The sequence below is a fragment of the Sceloporus undulatus genome, chromosome 3 (genome assembly GCF_019175285.1).
Source record: "Sceloporus undulatus isolate JIND9_A2432 ecotype Alabama chromosome 3, SceUnd_v1.1, whole genome shotgun sequence".
NCBI classification, from domain to species: domain Eukaryota; kingdom Metazoa; phylum Chordata; class Lepidosauria; order Squamata; family Phrynosomatidae; genus Sceloporus; species Sceloporus undulatus.
The window spans coordinates 13,564,247-13,577,678 of record NC_056524.1 but is presented as its reverse complement, the minus strand read 5'-3'; the positions used below and the strand labels follow the sequence as shown (position 1 = coordinate 13,577,678).

At 40.3% G+C, this 13,432-nt stretch overlaps 1 protein-coding gene across 1 annotated transcript in view; it reads right to left on the bottom strand.

Moving 5' to 3' along the window:
* Nucleotides 1-13,432, bottom strand: part of TMEM135 (transmembrane protein 135) — a 226,730-nt gene that overhangs the window by 192,313 nt on the left and 20,985 nt on the right. The window contains exon 3 of the mRNA XM_042457786.1: nucleotides 13,003-13,095. Within this exon, the coding sequence (XP_042313720.1) occupies nucleotides 13,003-13,095 (93 nt within the window). The remainder of the gene's footprint in view (nucleotides 1-13,002; nucleotides 13,096-13,432) is intronic.

Sequence of the window (13,432 nt, the reverse complement as noted above, 5' to 3'; positions counted from 1 at the left end):
TATAAAGGTCTCTCTGATATTGTAAAAGTTATATTTTTGGCCTACAGCTTCTAGAATTCCCAACCAACATGTGTGTTTACTATTTTAAAAAAATAAAACATGGTACATACTAGCAATGCACACTGAGATAACCTATTTTACCCAAACTGACTTGTGAACTTAAATCCATTCTGATGCAGAGCAACTACTGCATAGAAGCACCAGAAAACAGGAAATATTTTTATAGAATTAGGCACTGAAGCTTGAATATACTACGCAGCCACAAACATTAATTTGCAATAACATTTAGCCTGCATACAATTTGTGTTTAAGTTGTCAAATCCACAAAAGCCACAGCAATGTTGTGGTGATCAGCTTATTGTGCACATACTGTGGGATATTTAACAGGTGGCATGCCATAATCGCTAAAAACATTATGCCATACAATCAGTCCCTGTAAAAAAATTGTTGATTTTTTCCCATACTCCTGGAGAGCAGAAACTCGGGACTGTTAAAATTTCAAAATAGGAAAGCTCATTACAAACTGCAGACTACTAAGAAGGAATCCGTCTCAGTTCACAATTAGCAAAAATGAAGATTCTGCTTTTTTAGGACAGTCTTGTGAAGCCCTTGGTAGAGGCAAAAGCAGGCATCTCATAGAGTTCCATCCCAAAGTCTGGAGCAATCATTGTAAACTTTCTGCTAGTGTAAGTCTCAGAGTTTCTTTTCCACCCCTTCCCCCAAAATAAAGGCTCTTGAACTGAAAGGTGTTAGATGTAGCCTAAGGTTCATTTTTATAGCCAAATTATAAAACCTCAACTTAGGACTTAATAACGGTACCAGTGAAACAGCCTGCTCTACAGCAGGGAGACAGGCGCCACTATAATGTTAACAGCCACTAAGTAAACACTAATTCTACCTAGAGGACACTTAAAGGGGGAGAGGGGACACAAACATACACACCCCTTCAAAGCTGCTCTGGAACTTTATTTTGATTAGTGGTAATTAGATTTCTTTATTGGAATACATAGTAGAGTAATTAAACAAGGAAAGGCATAGAGAGCTAGGCTCATTAGGCAAGTAATACAACAATTAACTTTTAGGGAGCTTTAATTGCCTTTCCTCAAACTGTACTAAAATTTACACTTTCCTTTTTTATACATCAGGCAACTTTGCTTGCTTGGCAAGGGCTAATAAATGACTATGCCTTAGTAGCAGTTTTGAATTAAATATGTAATTGGCAAAATATTTAAGCAGCACAGTAATATCTAACTCATGGTAACTGTTCACTCAAGGGAGTTTTGTTTTATTTTTTTCAATTTAAAAACATCTCTTCATCATTTGGAAAAGTAATGCATAGAAGTGCCCCAAAACTTTCCAAGAGGTTTAACAGAGCCACACATAACGCCAGAATGCCAGGAAGGAAAGGGAGTTGCTTCCCTGTTCTTTGTCCTGCCTCCTCTCAGCTTTCTCAGATAAAAATCCAAGAAAAAAGGTACTCCCTCTTTACAGTCTAACACAATCAATTCCAAAGCCGACTCATAAGTAAACAGAAGGGATGACATTGTTTTTCACTCTGGGTTTTTCTCTTAGTCCATGGAGGGAAAACGCTAGGTCCCAACTTTTGACACTCTCTAGTCACTAATGCAGAGAAAGCAAGTGAAAAGTGAAACTGGTCTAATCCTGAAGTCAGACCTCAGTTGGTTTGGAATTCTTAGGATTCCTGAAGTGCCAGCTGAATTCATTTTAACTCTGAATACCCTAAAGGCACCAGATTCTGTCTGATCTTGGAAACTAAGCAGGGTCAGCCCTGATTAGGACTTAAGATAGGAGACCACCAATGAGTATCAGGTGCTGTCAGCTATATTTCAGTTTTCTTGCTCAAGAAATCACTATGAAATTCAATATGCACATTTAGAGAGAAAAGGCAAGGAGGCACTTGCAAGTCAGGATTCAGACAGTTCTCAAAAGGCTGGGCAAGCAAACCTTGCTTCCTCCACCTTCCAATATGCACAGAAAATGAGTAAGCAATGAAGCCATAAATGTCGTCCACCTCCAAAGAGGGGCAACCATGGATGAGGGTTGAATGGATGATCACAGCACTCCAACTTAGCTCCGCCAGCCAGGGTTTTTTTCCTCCTCTGCTATGGTGTGACCAATCTGCACAGGTTAAGAACAAGTGTGATTCTCAAGGTCACCAGTTCTATTCCACCAGCCCAGTGGTGTCACTTGGGAACGCTCTTCCATGAAGTGTAAGGCATACCCTGAAATTCTGGTTCCAAGTGGCCTTGGCCTCAATCATACAGATTGTACCATGTCTGTGTGTGCCTGTCCATAGGTGTGCTACACTCACAAGGATTCTTGTAATATATAAGGTTTCCTTTCATGTATGACGGATATTATGGAACAGAGGCTACCCAACATTGCAATACTTATTTATGAGTAAGGATACTTAGGATCATACTTGGGATGATGTCACACATGATGCACATACTTAAGAAATAAATAATGAAAAAGTAGCAGAGAAGGAAAGAAAATGATTCATAAAAAGATAACCTAAAGGATACAAGGGCTCTTGACATGCTCTTCATAGAGACACAGTTGGAAAAGACCTCAAGGGCCATCAGATCTAACCCCATTCTGCCATGCAGTAATACACAATCAAAGCACCCCCAACAGATAGCCATCCAGACTTGGTTTAAAAACTTCCAAAGAAGGAAACTCCACCACATTCCAAGGCTGTATCAACTCCATCGTTCACTGATACGACAAAGTTAAAGAATATGAAACATACACTCTTCAGTCCAAGAAGACACTAAATGGTGAATGATCTTATAAATCATATGCATCAAACTATACCTCAATCTGACCAGCCCTCATGTCCAAGATATTCTAGCTAAGAGAGGTTGTTCTTACCACAAATAACTCTTTGTTATTTTGCATTTGTCCAGCCCAACCTAGGCTGGCATTGTCTTCCTTATTTTGAGTCACTCATTGGTCATTCTCATTTATTCTCCTAATCACAATTCCCCATACTGCTAATGAATTACTACAAGATAACTAACCCAGGAATGTGCCTGTATGTATTTCTGCTAGATAATCAGACTCCTGGTTCCTATGTGAAGGAGATAAGAGTTGTCACTAAATAAGACCTCAGACCCTCCATACTGTAAGACTGGGAGGATGGCATCTTTCTAAGGGCATACAAACCAAAAAAACAAACAAATAAAAACCAGAATTAGTTATGATGGTTTGGAAAGGAGGAGAAAATTCAAAAGCATGTAGAAAGGAAGTAATGGAACAAGGCTTCTGAGATCCAGAAATGAAATCATAGAATTTTCAGACTCAGCATTGAATCCAATTCATTTTTGAAAATGATGTCTCAGAATAGATGTCAATATGATCATAGCCTTGTTAATAAGCCAAAAGATTATAACCATCATATAACCATTACTGCATTTAAAAGATTTTATAGAAAGATATAAAAATAAAATACCAACCGTCCCAGCCTGAAAAGCCAAGTTTAGTCTCTTGTATAAATATATGTGTTCAAATACGGGGCTTATAAACCAGAAGAACAGAAAACAATTAATAATCACCACATGTACCTGACAATCAAATTAACTCCCACTGATAAAGTGCACAGCTTGTTTGAACTCTTCCTTTACACCAGTGGTTCCCAACCTGTGGGTCAGGACTCCTTTGGGGGTCGAACAACCCTTTCATAGGGGTCGCCTAAGACCATCAGAAAACACGTATTTGCATGTAGCAATGAAAATAATTGTATGGTTGGGGGTCACCACAACATGAGGAACTGTATTAAATGGCCGCAGCATTAGGAAGGTTGAGAACCATTGCTTTACACTGATGACTGATTTAAAGTGACCAATAAACAGTGTCTCCTTGGTTCTTCTTCCCTGGAAGAATGACTAACCTGCATTCAACTGCTAGCACATAGAGCTTTACTTAGTCTACTTACTGATTCTCTGTGCTTAAGGTTGCAAAAATATGCATATTGCAACACTTACATTTGGACTCATTAGTAAGTCCTTACATTTCTTCACAAGCAGCCCTGAAATGAGAAAAGATTCTCTCTCTCTCTCTCTCTCTCTCTCTCACGCACGCGTGCGCGCACACACACACACACACACACACACACACATATATATATATATATATATATATATATAATTTTTAAACCAGCCTATTGGATCAGAATACTGTAGTATATTTTCAGAGTATTTTAAAGTGATCAGCGCCACATCAGTGAAGCAGTGTTTATATTACTCTGTATACTGCTTGCCCAGAAATTCTCCACTTTTTCCACATGCCAGAACTGTCCAGAACTGATGGTGGGAAGAAGTGCAGTGTTCTTTTCCAAATGAAAATCACTGTTCTGGCTACCAACCTATCCAGCCACCAAAACAGGACTGTGAAAGTGAAAAAAAGAAGTGATGGAAAATTCATGAGAGCCGGTACACATAAAACAGCTTGCCATATGGAGTTATCATCTGAGAGGTAACTTCAAGCAGCCTTCCAACTGGCAAGCATCATGTGTGACATCATCCCAAATGTGAAGTAACTTGAAGTAAGAGGGAGATAGTGTTAATTATTCCTGTTCTTTTAGTGCTTCTTAGAAGGCAGTATAAAAATCTACTGCCAAGTTTTGGCTCATGTAACAACTTGTGTATTTTTCCCAAGCAACACTATTTTTTCCAAAGTTTCTCACATGCAATAAAAGGACGTTCAAATTGTCCTTGCAAGAGAGGCAAAAAGCCATTCCAGTTCTACTCATGAAATGAAACCATAATGACAAATGGAGTGATATCATATAAGCAACTAACCATAAAGACAAATGGAGTGATAGCATATAAGCAACTAACTTACAGAAACCCTAGCACCCCATCATCAGGAAAGCAGTCACAAAATGTTCCACATATTTTAACCACTACAAACATGAGCAAACAGGAGCAGTATTCTCTACAGGAATTCACTTCAATAGTTGATGTCATTTTCCCTTCTCTAACACTGAACAAACCTTTAAGAAGGAGTCCTCAGTCTCCTTACAATCTTATGAACTGTCAAGATTTAGTTTGGGAGTCAAAACAACCCTAAATTTATAAATAAATAAATAAATATTTTAAATAAATAAATGGGAAACGTGTGCTCCGATGAGAGGGCCCTTAAAACTGGGGTCCCTCAAGGAGCCATTCTGTCTCCCATGCTATTTAACATTTACATGAAACCGCTGGGTGAGATCATCCGGAGACATGGAGCGCGGGGTTATCAGTACGCTGATGACACCCAAATAATTTTCTCTATGTCTCCGACTGATGCAGTGACTGAGGATGGCGTCTCTCCTCTCGTGGCGTGCCTGGAGTCAGTAATGGGCTGGATGAGGGAAAACCGACTCAAGCTGAATCCAGAGGAAACGGAGGTACTTGTGATAGGTTCCCCTGGTCCAGGAATGGCGGTGGTTCCACCTGTCCTGAACGGGGTCACGCTCCCTGTGAAGGACTCCGTGCGCAGTCTGGGGGTGCTTCTTGACTCGTCGCTTCACCTGACTGCTCAGGTGAATGCGACGGTCAAGAACACCTGTTATCAGCTTCGGCTCATTCGCCAGCTGCGCCCATACCTGGCCCAGAGGGACCTTGAAACGGTAGTACATGCTCTGGTAACCTCGAGATTGGATTTCTGCAATGCACTCTACATGGGGCAACCCTTATACCAAACCCGGAAGCTACAAATGGTACAGAATATGGCAGCCAGGCTGGTCACTGGAACTTCCAGGGCCAGCCATATTACACCGATGCTTAAAGACTTGCATTGGCTGCCTATTCGCTTCCGGGCACAATATAAGGTGTTGGTAATGACCTATAAAGCCCTAAAAAAAATAATTTTAAATGGCTTGGGCCCAGGATACCTGAAGGACCACCTCTCCCCGTACATTCCGTCCCGCACCCTCAGAACATCTGGGCAGCAATTACTTAGGGTGTCAGGGGCTAGGTTGACCTCTACCACGAGGAAGACTTTTTCCATCGCCGCCCCGGCCCTTTGGAACACGCTGCCCACAGAGCTCCGCTCGGCCACCTCCCTGGCCCAATTTAGAAAGGACCTAAAAACCTTTCTATTTCAGATGGCATTCCCCGACTAAAGTCCAGTGGGCCTCCCTTCCTCTTCTGTGACAAAGAGGACTGGCTAACGGGGGTTTTATTCTGTTTTATTTTGCTGCTGTGTAATTGTTTTAACCTGAATGTATATGTTGTGTTTTATTGATATTTGCTGTGAACCACCCTGATCTATGGAAGGGCGGTATAAAAATAAAAATTTTATTTATTTTATTTATTATTTAAATCAAAACTGAACAGAGCTCCATTTTTTCCTAAAGAAGCACTCAGACTGAACATTGTACATTCCAAAGACATCAGAATTTTTTTGTAAACCTGAAGGAAAAAGAAGAAGCAAAGTTTAGTGCTACAAAGGAAGGGTTTATTATTACTGTGAGTAGACGACACATTTTGGGAAGAACTTGTTCTCAAGCTAAATCTCTGGAAAGGCAACCAGGGGAAACCTTCCTCACTGTCTCACTATCAGTTCCCTCTTATGATTACTGTATATACTCAACTATAAGTCGACCTCATGTATAAGTCATTGGCAAGTTTTAGGGCCAAAATTATGGATTTTGATATGATAAGTGGATAAGGTAAGTGTAAAACCCAGGAGCATGTAGCAAAGGATCTAATGAGCCAAAGAAAAACAGTGCCAAATAACTTACAAAATTTGAGCAGGCACCACTGTTTCTGCTCACACTAAAAGCTGAATAGATGAAAAAGATGAGGGGGTCCATGCTTCCAGGATGGTTCCTTTTTTACCTAAGAACTAAAGTACAGTACTTACATTGACCTGTAGATAAGTCGATGCAGGTATTTTGGGGTCAATTTTTGACTAACATTTCTGGACTTGTACATGGGTATATACAGTATGTGTTAAATGTGGACCAGAAGAAAACATGTTACATGGGAAGCCAATCAGGGCTACTAGTCCACAAAAGTGGTTGAACCAAAAAAAAAATACAAACAAAATGCACAGTATACTTACTGACTCCACCAGAAGCAATCATCATCACCACCACCACCACCATTACCTGAAGTAAGATTATCTGAGAAGTTATATACTGGGCTCGTTCTATGGGTTTTTATACTCTTTCCTTTGCAAGGGATGGGACTGGGAAGATCTAGACAGGCTCTGATTCCCTTTTGTGGTAAACATACAAACTGAAACAAAAAAGGGATGAATCACCAATGCACAAGTGAGCTAACACAAGACCAATGACACAGTAGGTATTCTGTGTTTTTGAAATGGTCTACATGGTGCAATGGAGCAAAGAGAACATATATGTCAGCCTGAAGCAAAGCAGGAATGTGTCTGGAATAGAAATTAATCTGTAAACCCTGGGGGGGAAATGAAAAATCCTAGTCCTAAATAGATTATATCCATTAAACCAATTGCTGAATGAATGGTAAGTCAACATTTTTGTAAACCTCAGTGATGAACTAACATACTTGAGACTAGCTACTGGATATAGGCCAAGAATATGTGGAGGTGGGGAGAGAGACAAGAAATCTATGGGTTTGCAGTGTACCTTTTGGAAAAAGGAAACAGAAGACACTATTGACTTGCTCTGAGAAGTAGCTCACCCCAATAGTACACATGGCACTAAATGAGCCAGTGTAGGTGGCACATATACTGTTAATGATTCCAGGATAGCTAAACCTTCAAGGCCCCAGGCAGAACCCAGCCTACCTGCAGGGCAAGTTAGCATTATAATAATGGCCTTCTCCCACTTAAACTGAACTGGCTGGTTATGCACATCAGCCAGAAACCAAACTTTTACTGGAATGAACCAGAACCAAACTGAAACATCAATAGCTGCTGAACATGAACTGGGGCACAAACCAAAACTACAGTGGTTTGATTCCCGGTTTGCAAGAGCAACTAGATGTCATGGCTTGGAGAGAGAGAAGAATAGGCAGGTACAGCTCCATCACGCCTAGGCCCCAGCAGCTGAATAAAGGCCCTCTCTCCATTCCATGTGCCACTGCTGTAACCACAGAGTGTATGAAGAATAGGCAGCATCTCTGCTGGACCTAATGCCTTCTCCTGCTGGCATTTTCCCTGTGTGTTACATTAGATTGTAAGCCTGAAGGCAGTGAGAAGTCATATGAACAATTTATAAACTGCTCTGGGAACCTTTTTTGCTGTAGATTGGGGTATAAGTACTCTAAAAAACCATAAGGGCAACATAAAAATTTAAACACTACAAACTGCTTGACATTCTAATTAATGAAAGTCTTACTGAGACTTTAAGTCAGCAGTAATCCTCTCATACAGAGAAAAGTGATTTTAGAGACAGCATCCTTGCATCAGTAGTTGTCATTTTTCTGTTTGCTCCAAGGAAGGAGACAAAGGCCTGTTACAGACTGCCAAAATAAAGCTGCTTCGGGTCTCTTTGGAGGTATGCTATTTAAATGATGCATGAGTCCTAAGAGTCTGGAGGTCGCGCCAAAGGCACACTCCATTCCTAAGCACTGGAGTGCAGCTTTGGTGCAGCTTCCAGATTCTTAGGATGCATGTATCATTTAAACAGCATACCTCCAAAGAGACCCGAAGCAGCTTTATTTTGGCAGTCTGTAACAGGCCAAAGACTGCATCTCTAACAGTATTCCTGGCTTGTAACAAGGCAGAGAGGAGCAAGAAAGCCTAGGAAAATATTTGGCTGCTCAGAAGTGAGCAGTGCTCAACTTTGATGCGGCAGAGGAAACAGGGATCACTCTCCAGCTAACTGCCTCTTAGGTTCCTGTACTAATGCACTCCTTTGTGTTTCCTATTCCCAGCAATCAAGAGTGAAATAAGAAATGCTATTTGAACCAGGTGCAAGCCACATTTACCTTGACTCAAATAAAAGGCCACTAGCTCCGTTACACAAAACAGAGCCCCCAACTAGGGATATAAGAGGGAAGAGAGGGAACCTGGTGTATGTAAAAGAACCAATGTAGGAGGACTCAGGAGAAAAACCCTATTCTGCATTTGCACGAATAGGTTACAATAAAAATAACAGGAATTTTTTTCTCCCCATGTCCAGCATCTTGTGAACAGAATGTAAGGAATGCTATTTTTGTTTTGTTGTTGTTAACTACCCTCAAGTCGATTTCGATCCATGGTGACCTTGTGGATGAGACGTCTCCAAGAACCCCTGTCCTCCACTGCTCTTAGTTCCTGTAAACACTTATCTCTGTCCTTAACAGAATCCATATATCTAGCATACAGTCTTCCTCTCTTTCTGCTTCCCTCCACCTTTCCTAGCATTCTTGTTTTTTCCAATGAATCATGCCTTCCCATGATGTGTCTGAAGTACAATAATGCTGTATCCTCAATAAAAAGGCATGGCTAGTTTCCAGCTTCACAAGCAAGTCACTCCTCAACTTCTTGGACCAGATGTTTTTGGACCAGGAAATACCATCTCTTAGGAGGTTCTCCAGTGCTTTCATCATGGAAGGAAGGTTTCTAGAACTTTGCATCAGTTCTATTGTCAAAGCTTGCCTTGGACAACTTTGGAAACTGTTGTGTGGTGAAGATAATAAGTCTTTTGTTTAAGCTCTCCAGCCCTCTTTACAAAACTATTAATGTACAATGATTGCCTGCAGGAGAGAATGAATGTAAACCCACTTACATCCTCCTGTCATTCAACAGAACTCAAGGCAGGGTGTAGGATCCCACAGGTTTTCCAGCTAGGCACTAATCTAGACCTATATGCCTCCAGAGCTTAGCAAAGTTGCTTTTCTTTTTAATTAAACTCCTAGAATCCTCTAGCATGATACTGGGAGTTCTAATCCTAAAAGGTAAATTTCCAAGCTCTGCTTCTGCAATGCAAAGGTGGTACAGTTCATAAATGACAGGGATGTAGGACTATGAAACCTGTGATGTAGATATAGTCAGCTGTCACAAACTTGGAACATAACTGTATATTCCAAAGAGATCAAGAAATATTATTTATTCTTTTATACATAAAATATGAAAACAGATCTCATGCAAGCAAATATATTTAAAGCCCAAACAAGGAAGCAGATAATGAAAGAGCATCCTACATTTGCAAGCATATCCCTAGTGGCAGGGAGCAGGCACTAATCCTGAACAGGGACAAGGGTTTAGCTGTGCTGACTGAAGACAGACAGATTTAGCTCACTTCCCTAAGTCAACACAAGGAGATGCAATTCCCACTCCCAGTGGTAATTTGGTGTGGAAACTAAAATAAGTTCCCCTCCAACATAGCCTGGAGGAAGGGGAAGGGAAAGCTGGTCATAGATACAGCTCACTATAGCTGCTTTGGAGAAGAGAGGATTCAGATCCCCTTCACCCTGGCCTGTGTGTATTGGGAAGGGAAAGCTGGTCATAGATAAAGCTCACTATAGCTGCTTTGGAGAAGAGAGGATTCAGATCCCCTTCACCCTGGCCTGTGTGTATTGGGGAAGGGGAGATTTCCCACACTTTACTGTCACAGCAAATTTTGCAGGGCCTCTATATTTGTATGCACATGTTTTGAAAGTTAAATTGTACAGATTAATACAGCAAGAAAAATATAGCACCCAAAACTGGACTCTGCACAGTGGGAGGGGGAATGCAAGAACAGAATGGCACATTTTCCTTCTCTAATTCTTGGCAATCTCTATATGCCAGCTTCTTGCCAGGCCTATTTCCTTTCAAGGACCCTAGCAGGAGTTCATGAATACTGCACCTGTTCTCACTAATTCTTTTCACCCTCTCTGGTGACTGCTTCAGTTGTAAAGAGCAACTATGGCTGAGAACAACATGAGCACAGCAGGAGGGAAAATGAAGGGCTTCATTCCTGAGGACATCTTTAGGAGACTGAGTAGAAACAAACAACTAGAGAAGGGCAGGCGGATGCCTTAGATAAGTGTAGAGGTCAAATGGAGCAACAAGATACAGAGATGAAGGGTACTGTTATGGATCTGTGTACCAGTGAAGTGTACTGACAAGCAATGTGATCCATCAAATCATGCAGGTAAGACAGGCCAACCATTTAGTCTTGAAGAAACTTACAAAACAACAACTTTCACAGAAAATCCCTCCATGAAACCTCATTTTTCCCTCCTGCGTCTTTCAATTGTGTAACGCACATTCCCAATCCAAAATTTGCCACACAGTGAAAGAAGCTCTTTACATCAAATTTTCTATTCCTCCTAACACACTTAAAAATTGGATTGATCAACACTAGCATCATAATGTAATGAGCTGGACTGCCACAACTGGAGACACTAGAAGCAGTCTTTTTCAAGGAAAACTTCAAGGAAAAATACAGATGTGTAGCTCAAGTGGGCAAGAATAGTGTATGGAAAGCTAAAGCTCAATATTAACTGAGACTAGCTAGGGAAGCAGGAAGCAACAAAAAGGGCTTTTCAAATATGTTCAAAGCAAGAGAAAGACTAAGAAAGAGGTACCTAAAACCGACAAACTTGCAGGAATTAAGTGGAGAGATATCCAGAGCTGGGAAGAAGAGCCTAGTGAACACAAGAGGAACTAGTAACCATTACTGTGCATTCATTGTCATTGCTAATGGTGCATTAGGAGCAGAGGAATAAAGGTCATGACCTATGCCATATACAATATAGAATGCCACCCTTTTAGAAGCTCTAAGTTCACAAAGACCTTAACAATGACAGGGTGTTCATTTTTACACATATATAATCCTACTAACCTAAGTTAAGTAACACCAGAGCATATACTAGGCTTTTGAAAAAAAACTGCACAGAAATTATACAAACAATAAGATACCAATATTGTAGAGAGGGAAGAAGGAAGCAAGAAAAAAGGGCTTTTCAAATATGTTCAAAGCAAGAGAATGACTAAGGAAATGGTGGGATCAATGTTCATCAAGGACAGTAAAATGCTAACAGATCTGACCCTCCCAAGGTGTTGGCCTGGCTCTTTGGAGCCTTCATGGTGTCACTGGTGGTTTTGTTGATTTTGTAAAGCCTAAGGTTTTCCACTGGTCCTATTTTTAACTTTTTCTCCAGCCGCACTATCTTGAAATCTTCAAAATACATAGCAATAATCTTTTTGTCCCATTATTTGCAAAAGAATCTATACAAACGTCACATTTTGAACTACTCCTTAAAGTAGTGCAATATACTTGGATCTCATCAGATTTAATCCTGGATCTCATCAGATGAGAAAATTTGTAAGAAGAAATTTATGGCCAGCATTTTAGACGATGTTGAAGTGACTGGGATAACAACAGAGATTGATAAAGCAATATATGAATTTATTTATAAATCCACTAAGATGAATATTGCACTATTATTTTCCAGATGAGGTGGAATTGTACAGTGTACCCTTTGTATCTGCTGGAAGTTGGTTCCAGGACCCCGGTGGGTACCAAAATCAGAGGATGCTCAAGTCCCATTAAATACAATGTTGTAATAAAATGGGGTGCCTTATATAAAATGGCAAAATCAAGATTTACTTTTAGCAAGTTATGTATTTTAAAACCATGGATGGTTGAATCCATAGATAAAGAATCTGTGGATACATAGGGCTGACTGTACTTGTCACTCCTCCAGCAAGGGTTGGAGCAAAATATTAAAAACTGATCCATTGGAAAATGATGGACCTCAAGGCAAAGGCTTCGGTTCTCCAAAAAATACAAAATTATCTGCATAATTTTACAGGTGGTTTTCCAATATCAACTATGTGTTATAAAGGCATCAGATAATTTGGTAAGTAACTAATGTGAGAGGAATAACTTCCAGAAAAATAATTTAAATGTTGTTGTATCAAATTTGTGCATTCAGCCTTCCAGCTCATGTTTATGACCACTACACTCCTATATTTTAAAAAATAAAATAAATTGCATACCGCTATATATTTATCTATTTATTTTCCTACACCTTGACATCTGAATGACTCCCACCCAAAACAATGCAGAAACAGCAAGTGAACACATACCTGCTCTTCCTCTCAATAAGAATGGCCACATAAGAAGCTGGCAAAGCCGCACCAAATCCAGGTGTCCAAAAATAGAATTTTCCCAGGATCTTTCTGAAAAATTAAACATGTAATTTAAAAACATGCATAGCCATTAAACTCACTGGTTGACCTTCAGCAAGTCACATGCTCTCAGCTTCAGGGGAAGACACTGGCAAGCCTCCTCGGAAAAAATCTTGTCAAGGAAACCACAGCATAGGTTTGCCTTAGGATCATCATAAGTCAGAAATGATGTGAAGGCACACAACAGACACACACATAGAAAAATAAACACTACTGGGGTTTATAGGCTGCATTTAAATCAGGACAAAGTATGGCCCCAAGGCTGTAAGCAATCCATTCTTAGTAGGATCATTATTTGTTAATTGCTTTTCACATCCATTTAAAATCT